This window comes from Teleopsis dalmanni, chromosome 1 (assembly GCF_002237135.1).
Source record: "Teleopsis dalmanni isolate 2A chromosome 1, ASM223713v2, whole genome shotgun sequence".
Classification (NCBI taxonomy): domain Eukaryota; kingdom Metazoa; phylum Arthropoda; class Insecta; order Diptera; family Diopsidae; genus Teleopsis; species Teleopsis dalmanni.
Genome location: NC_051846.1, coordinates 194,072,876 through 194,082,024, shown reverse-complemented (window position 1 = coordinate 194,082,024; position 9,149 = coordinate 194,072,876). Strand labels below are relative to the sequence as shown.

The following is a 9,149-nucleotide window of genomic DNA, read 5'->3' as shown; positions in this document are numbered from 1 at the left end:
AAAAGTGTAAGGATATTAAACACTTACACTGACAAAATATTAAACCCTTTCCTCTTCATTACTTTTGGTTTACACAGCATTTTTCTAGAGAAAAATCTTTTTTCATTTTTGTTTTTTGTTTTTAGTGCAACTTGCTAGCACTATTCATATTCTATTTTCCGTTCATATTTATTTTTAAGCTTTTTTTACTGCTCTAGCGCTGTTAATTAGTTAGTTTTTACGATGGTAAAGAATCCTCTTATGCACAAGTAATACATAAACACCATTTATTTACCACATACCCGAATGTAAGACCACAAGTTTTAAAGCCAATTTGCTATTTGATGAAGAATATTGGCCAGATTAATTAGTTTGTAGACTTTAATAGTAGAATGGGTTTCTACCCTTTTTCAATGCAGTTTTTGCATTACTGTTAGTTTTTAATATTTATGTATCATAACGCTTTATATTTTTGCATTAGCTGTATGCATGACTAAAGTGAAAGGTACAAATGAAAGCCAATATAAGGGCACTTCAAAATTAATCTGACATCTTAAATATGTTATCAAATATACCAAATTTATTTATTAAATAATGTTGAGAATCTTTTAACATTCATTAAGTACTACTTTTTTCGAGCAGTGGAGAACTACAACAACAAAAATTTATTTTTATATTATTTTAATTAATTGAATTTTCGGCTAACCATACAGTGGGCTTGGAAATAATTCTTGTATTTAATTATTCATTAATAATTTTTAGAGACTGCAAATACCAGGGATTAAACTCGTGCCCTGCCTAATTTGAAGCTCAGAGTCAGTGTTCATTAACCAACTGACCCAAAGCCATACTTGACTCTAACATTTTTCTGGTGCTTTGTTAATTTGCTGTGAAAGTTTTATTAATAAATTCATTTATTTATTTATATTAGAACGAAATCATAAACCATCTGAAGAATAATTAAATTAATTAGTTATATTTTTATTTTTAATTGTTAAATTTTAAAACTATTCCGTTTGTAGAGGCATTATTTATTGCATGATTTATATATTCTTTTTTATGTATAGAACTTATCTTGGAACGTTATACTGAGAAAGTCTTGCTAATGTTAATTCACGTGTCGCAGCTCCACGAGTTGATAAGTTAACCGATATTTTAAGTCATCTGTACAATTTAGTCATTTGGATTTAGTAATCCAATTCAACGTGTTTTAGTTTAATATATGGAACATCACATTTTCTTCAGCATTTCTTTGGTATATTTAAATTATTAATTATTTATTTTTCTTTTTTATTAATTTTTATTAATCATTTTTTTACGTAGTATATGTAAAATCATTGACTATTCCATATAACGAAGGCATAATTCGTCGGATGGTTTTTATTCGTAATATTGAGGATTATTTGTATTGAATGACTTCTGGATTATAAAAATAGGGCAAAAATTGTATTACTCATTTTCATTCTCATCAGTATATTAATGTAAATTTGTGTTTTTTTCTAAAAGAGTATACAAATTCTATATAATTATCACAGAAACCAAGTTGACCATTCTAAACGATTTAAATATATTATTCAAAAACTTTTCGCAAAAGGAACATACCCAGAATATATTCATAAAAATAACTGACACCTTAAGTATTATGCATGCCGAGTTTATCCTGAATTTGTGCTTCCCAACTTTTTACAAATTACAACAATTTTAAGTTCACATAAATTTAACCGAATGCATACTTTAAAATACCTTAAATATTTCCATAAAAATGACTACCTTCACTCGCTATAAAAATAAAAATCTTCTTGTTGAAATTGGTTACCTTTCCTTACCTTTGGTTCCATGCAAAAATTGTGTAGATATTTTAGAATGTACTTTTTTATTGCTTGGCACATAAACAATTTTTGGCTATATTTATAGCTGCTTATGAAGAATATGAAATCTCAGCAGAAATTGGATAGCACATTTATATATACGAGTATCTTTTTTTCAATTTAATAAAATGAACAATTTTATATGTATGATTCATAAAATGGCAATTTTAAGCACCATAAAATTTAAAAAAAAAAATCTGACAACAGGAAAGGATTGTGCTATTATCTCTGAACTCTTTTGAGGTATAGTATAAAATGTTACAAAAATATATGATGTAATAAATTTAATTTACTCTTGTTAATACAAAAATAAAACATTTTTATTTCAATTTTTATATCGCATAAATATACTTAAAAAAATTTTAACCTTTAAAAAATTAATTTTGTTAAATTATGATGAATCAACAAAAGTGAACATTATTTTAGATTATAAATAAAAATTTGTTACAGAAGATTTATCAACTATTATTAAAATGTATTCTAAAATAATTAAAAAAATAATTAAAAAATTTGATTCAGTTGCTCCGACTCTAAGCTTTCAATTTGGCAGAACACAAGTTTGATTCTTGGTACTTGCAGTCTTAAAAAATTATTTACGAATAATTAAATACAGGAATTATTTCCAAAACCACTGATGAGGGGTATACCCGAAATAGCTGTATGGTCAGCCAAAAATTCAATTAAATAAAATAATATAAATATGAATTTTTGTTGTTGTAATTCACAACTTTTCAAAAAAAAAAAACCTCTTTATAAAATTATTAAAAAATAATAAATTTAAAGAAAATATACATTTCTTTAACTTACAAATTAAAATTTATTACAAAATATTTATTGAACATTATTAAAATGTAATCTGATATTTTAAAGAAAAACTTTTGTAGATATATTAAATATAAAAATAAAAATTTCTAATATGTTTTCCCTCCCATTTATATATTTAAATATACATGCAATACACAAGTCCCTATATAATAACCTTAGGCAAAAAATTTGTATCAAATTTAAAAACATTTATATGAATCAGTCAAAACATTTTATATAAACTCTTGTTATAAAAAAATAAACGAAACATATTACGATACTTTTTTATACCATTTAGGAGGCAACTGCTATGGCTGTCAGCATTGCCTGAAGCCAGAATTTAACGCATATGTGAACTCCATCCACAAATAAAAAATTTTTCATATCCTTCAAAAGCTTTCATCAAACAACATTTACCTTAACATTAATGATATTTTTGTCTGCTGTTAGCTAACATATATCCAAAAAAAAAAAATTCATATCTTTTCAATTTTTCGTTGCGCTCTTTATTTGAATCAAGTTGCTACTTTTCTCCAACTCGTTGTAAATTTTGCAGATGTAATTCTAATCGGCTGGGTTACAAATTGATATCCATAAATCGCTGTAACCCTAAAGCGACTACACAAGTGGCAACAACTTATGCAGTATGTTCAGGATAAACGTGATGAGCAGAAAATGTATGGAAATTGGCATGCTTGAATGATTTATTTATATTTCTTTGACATTGTTTAAGTTTTGAAAATCTGTTTACACAGAAGATGCAGGTGGTACTGGATAAAGAGATATATGCCAAATTTCATTTAAGTCAGCTCAGTTTCAATTTAGGTGTCACATACAAATTAACATTTGAGGTAAATATTTTTTTGAGAACAATGGTTATTTATTTGTCACAATTTTATTAAAACATTCAGTATTCAAAGAATAAAAATCTATTAATTTAAAAAATATCATTATTAAAAATATAATTATTATTATTATGTTGAGGGTAGTTGAGTCAGTGCACTTGAGCACTTTTACTCTTGACTCGATTATTGTTTATCACTTCATCAGACGAAGGAATAATTGTTCTCAGATCTGCATACCTCCCTGAGGAGCTTGTAACCATTTTTAGTTGAAGTTAATATTATGTAGGTTTAGATTACATTAATTTTTTTTTCTTCCATCCGACATAGTAAACTATCACAAATCAATTAATAATTATAAGGGCACATTGTATATAACAATTTATTAGATTTCGATGAAGTAGGTAAATGAAACGAAACGACTTACGATTTCACTGTATTATTTAAACTAGAAAGTACTGGCGACTTTTAACATTATGAGACAACTGACGGCTGTTCACGCTTTAAGACAACTACCGACTGATTGCTTAATTAATTTTAACTGTTTGTTATCCATTTGGCTTATAATAATATATCCGCTATTAAATACTCATACCGCCATATATGTACGCTAAAAAACGATAACACCTTCTTATAATACATGTCTTATCATAGCAATTAGAACAGGTTCTAAGATAGTATAAGTATAACACTGCAAAAAGTACTAAGAATTATTAAATGAAACATAAAAGTATCTTAAATAAATCTAAATTTATTTTTTAAATTTAAAATAGATTCTATAGAGTCTATAGAGTGCAACTTTACTAGCGATTGACAAATTTTCCATAAGCTGATTTAAGCTTACAACAACTTTCAATTTATTTAGCAAATGTTGTTGTATGCCTGCAATCTACTCAAAATTTTGTTCTCGAAGTGATAATTTTAAGTTTCTGAAATAGAAAAATAACTCTCACTTGACTACAATAGACGAATATGTGATTACATTCACAGAGTTTTTTTTGCCAAATACTTTTGCATTTCAATAGCTTTGTGCCATAGCAGAACACTGAAAAGTATAATTATAAAAACAACTGGTGCGAATTGACCGAATAACAGATTACACTTAAACTACGCTTGGTAATACAGTATACCGCAATCTACCGACAAAAAAATGTGGCAGTATCTTCGATGAACACATTTTTCTACAGAATATACTAACTAAAAATTAATACCCTTCATTAAAATGCTAAAATTCTTCATTCATTTTATAGTTTACTCCGAAAATATACTTCTTGAATGTTTTAATTATTTTTAACAAACTTTTGGATTCCATTTAAAGACTCTGCTCCATTTTTGAAGTATCACATATTCTACCTTTCAAGATGATGGCACTTTAGATCCATGAAGACTAAAACCGACAGTACAAAAAGCAGCATATATGCTCAGGTATACAATTTTACGATTATTTAAATTGCAGAGCAATGTCAACTGTTATTTAACTATACGGACACAAAATCTATAACTATATCCTGTCTTTTTTTTTTAATTTTTATTTAGAGAATAAAGTCAACATATGTATATATTTTTATACTGTATGTTTTTATTTTATTATAAAAAATTATTTAAAAGGATTGCTAAGCAAAGGAAAAATAAAGCGTACTGGGGGGGAAACAAATAATGATGTATTTCAGGATAAGAATATTGTATTTTGGGAAATAGATAATTTTTAAATATTTTATTGATATATTAAAGAAAACTATAATTCACAAAAATATGAATAAAGTTCGATTTTATGATTGTTTAGTTACGATGTAACAGGCAGTTCGTCGTTTCAAATATTTCAAAGGGAGCGGGGGGTAATGTTTGTTATAATATGTACATATCTTGTTTTAACAATGGTTTATGTCGTCTTATAATATTTATGAGTTGCCAAATTTAATGCGTGCCTGGAGCTGGAGCAACATTAATGGCAGCAACTGAGTTGATATGACTAGCTAATGGAGCAGCATGCACGGCACCACGAGTTTTGGCAATATAGGCACCATGACCATGACCATGACCATGACCATGACCAGCAACAGCTATTGCTGGTGCATGTACAACTGCGGCAGCATGTCCTTGCGCCAAACCAATTCCAGCAACACCACCCCAACCACCATGACCGCTACCACCCCAACCACCATGACCGCTGCCACCCCAACCGCTACCAGCCCATCCACCATGACCGCTGCCGCCCCAACCACCGTGACCGCTGCCGCCCCAACCACCATGACCGCTACCAGCCCATGCACCATGACCGCTGCCTCCCCAACTAGCTTGTGCGCCAATGGCAAGGGTTAATAGAACTGCAGCAATGACGAACTAAAAGGATTTTAAATGTTAGTTTCTCTATAAACAAACGACATGGCAATTGTTTCCATTATCCTAGTAAATAATTTTACTTACTTTCATTTTGATTTGTTGTGCTTTAAATATGAACTTGTAGTGTTTAAAGAACGCTTTTAAAGCTGATACTGATTTCCACTAAGAAATGATGTCAACTTTTATACTAAAAGTAGTCGATCTCTTACACCAATAACACCATCTGCAAACCAGTAAACAAGAGCAACGACACCATCTGTGAGCCCGTGTAAACAAGAACAAGAATGCAAATTAACAATAAAATGCAGGTGAACTCAATTACTGAAGTTAACTGAAATAACAAACAAATACTTTTTGTTATAAACAATATTCAAATTTAAGTTTACACAAATGTGGGCGCTGGCTGTAAAAGTAACCTTTCACTTCAGAATAATTTAAAACTCTATGTATCTGCAATTTTGCATTAAAACAATAATTTCAGTTACTAAGTGCCTAAATCTTATGAACTTAGGAACAGGTCAGCTGATGGTATCTACAGTACAGCAATTTTTTACACAACATTAGATAATTATTAACTGCAATTCTTTTCACATTTTGCAAAGATATCAGTAACTTATTCATGAGTTTGTAAGGAGCATCTTTGAGTTATACTAAATCCATGTTAGGAACACTTATACGTGAGTTTCAATGAGTATCTTTGAGCTATACTAAGTCAATGTTAAGAACACAAGATTTGATGGTTAGATATATATATAAATATAAATACTTTTCTAATGTTTTTATAAAAACTATTAATTCCTTAAGAATAATTATTTTATGTTGTTAATGCAAAGCAATTAAGTCTGGATATTAATATTTAATAAAACATATATTTAAGTAGCATCTAAATTGAAAAATAATTGAAGTTTTTACTTCAAATTTTGTTTGAATGTAAAAATTGTCTTCAAAAAGTAAAATTATAAAATTATTTTAACACATAAAATTAATATATAGCACTACAACTAGAATTTAACAAGCAGTTGTGTCGTTATATATTGACTAAGTGTTTTAAAAAGGTTTTGAAAAGTAGTGAACTACAACAACAAAAATAATATTTATATTATTTTAATTGATTGAATTTTTGCCTGACCATACAGCTGTATCGAGTATTGCCAAATACCCATCGGCAGTGGTCTTGAAAATATTTTTTGTCTTTAAGTATTTGTAAATATAATTTTGACACTGCAAGTACCAGGGAGTCAACTCATGCCCTGTGAAAGTTTTAATAACAAATTGATTTGCTGTGTTATATTAGAACGAAATCATAAACCAGCTGTGTTATAATTGAAATAATTATTTATATTTATTTTTAATTGTTAAATTATTGGTTAAGAAAAAAACATATATATACATAATATACAGTAATATATTAATACCAATAATACTTAACATTTACTGGTTGGCCTTTCTAACTCTTAGGAAATTATGTATACAAATATTTTATTCATGCCACTATTACTACTTTTAAGATATTAAAAACTCATATGACTAATCATTAAAAAACAAAACAAATCATGAAACTCGAACTCTACTAGTATTTTGAAGTATTTATTATAACTAAATATATAATATATTATGTGCAACAAACAGTCAAATGAAAAGATAATAATTAATCAATTGGTGTTTATTCAGGTATTAATACTATTTAGAAATAGTAAACAAATAATATACTTACTTAGCTGGTTGTAGACAGTGTTATTGGAGAAAATTAATTATATATATACGTATATATATATATTGTGTATTGTTTAATGATGACAAATACCAGAGCCGATTTGATGTAAAATTCAGTTATATCTTCAGAACTGAATGCTTTGTGATGCGGCTAAAAATTTTTAAAGCATTTCATTTGAATCCCAATTATAATGCATTAAATTCTATAAATAATATAAATTAATATTGACACTAATAATGAATTAATTAAAATGCAATTAAACCAAAACAAAACAAAAACGCAACACATGCTTATAAATTTGTATATATGTAACATAATAATATTTCTTTTAAATTTTATACATTTTTATATAGATAACAATGTATTATTTATATTTATTACATTTCAGTTACTTCTAAATATGTTCAGCATTGTCAAGGGCATGTATTTTTCTCACCCATAATCCAGTATGCAAATTAGACAACTGTTAGAACTGTATTATCTCAACTAAATTGACGCTTGAATTTTCTTTAAACCTTCTTTTCTTAACTTATATAAAATTCTTATAACATTCAATTAAATTAAATTAAATTACAATAAATTAATGCATATTTAAGTTACAGTTTAGGTGTATTCCAGCTGCTACAACTATGCAATACGGGGGAAACAACAAAAGTTCACTTATTTGGGTGCAAAAAAAATTAATTCTAATACTTTTAATATCTTTAATATCTAAGTTACATCTTTAACAATTTACATTTTTCCAACATAATTTCTATTAATTTCCATATATTTTTTTAAAAGTACACTTTTAGGAAGTGTGTCTATCAGTCACTTTCTAAAACAGTTCGCAAAAATCGGATTTCTTTAAATGAATTTAGATTAAATGCATTAATATTTACCTAGAGAGAAAATTTTTTCTCTCTAGGTAAAACCTAATTCATCAATAATCTTTTTTTGAATCATTTTTGGATTTTTATCAACTTTAGACTATCTTTATTCAGCGCAACAAATATATCATCATTCGAAGATTTGGTGTTAACTTTGAAAGATTCATTTTTTATAGAAAAATATTCAACTTGAAATCTTTGAAACGGCTATAAAAAAGTTCGTTACTTAGCACTCATTCAATATGTCCACAAGCTTGAATTTGCACCAAAACCCGTGAAGAACGGCTTACGGACTTTTTTGCTGTAATTTCTATAGAACTTCCATTTTACAATACTATGCCAAATTAGTTGGCATTTTTTGATTTGTCAAAAATGTATTCCAGGTTGTCAACTAAGTAAACTTTTGTAGGTCCCACCGTAAATTAAAAAATAATTATAGCTCAAATATAAATTATAAAGTAAACGTATTTGAGTTATGTATAATTACTTCATAACGAATTTAGTTAATTATAATAGTAGATCAGTTACTTAGAAATAAGTGAGTAGTTTTATTGAAAGAGAAAACAATTTTTGATTTTTATAAAATTTATGCTTTGCTGAAATTTGTTTAAGTTTTTTTTGTATTTCTAGTAACAAACTACAATATTTTATTTTATTTACCAATATTTATTATTTTTTTAAAATTAATATTTTATTAATATTTTACTTGGGATTGAAATATATGAGCAAATAC

General features: G+C 27.2%; 1 protein-coding gene across 1 annotated transcript; it reads right to left on the bottom strand.

The window, feature by feature from the left end:
* Nucleotides 1-5,156: 5,156 nt before the first annotated feature.
* On the bottom strand, nt 5,157-6,026 carry LOC119671018 (glycine-rich cell wall structural protein-like). The gene is made up of 2 exons (XM_038081502.1): nt 5,918-6,026; nt 5,157-5,833 (listed from the first exon to the last, which is right to left on the bottom strand). The coding sequence occupies exons 1-2, from the start codon at nt 5,921-5,923 to the stop codon at nt 5,408-5,410; spliced, it is 432 nt and encodes a 143-aa protein (XP_037937430.1). The 5' UTR covers nt 5,924-6,026; the 3' UTR covers nt 5,157-5,407.
* Between the last annotated feature and the right edge of the window lie 3,123 nt (nt 6,027-9,149).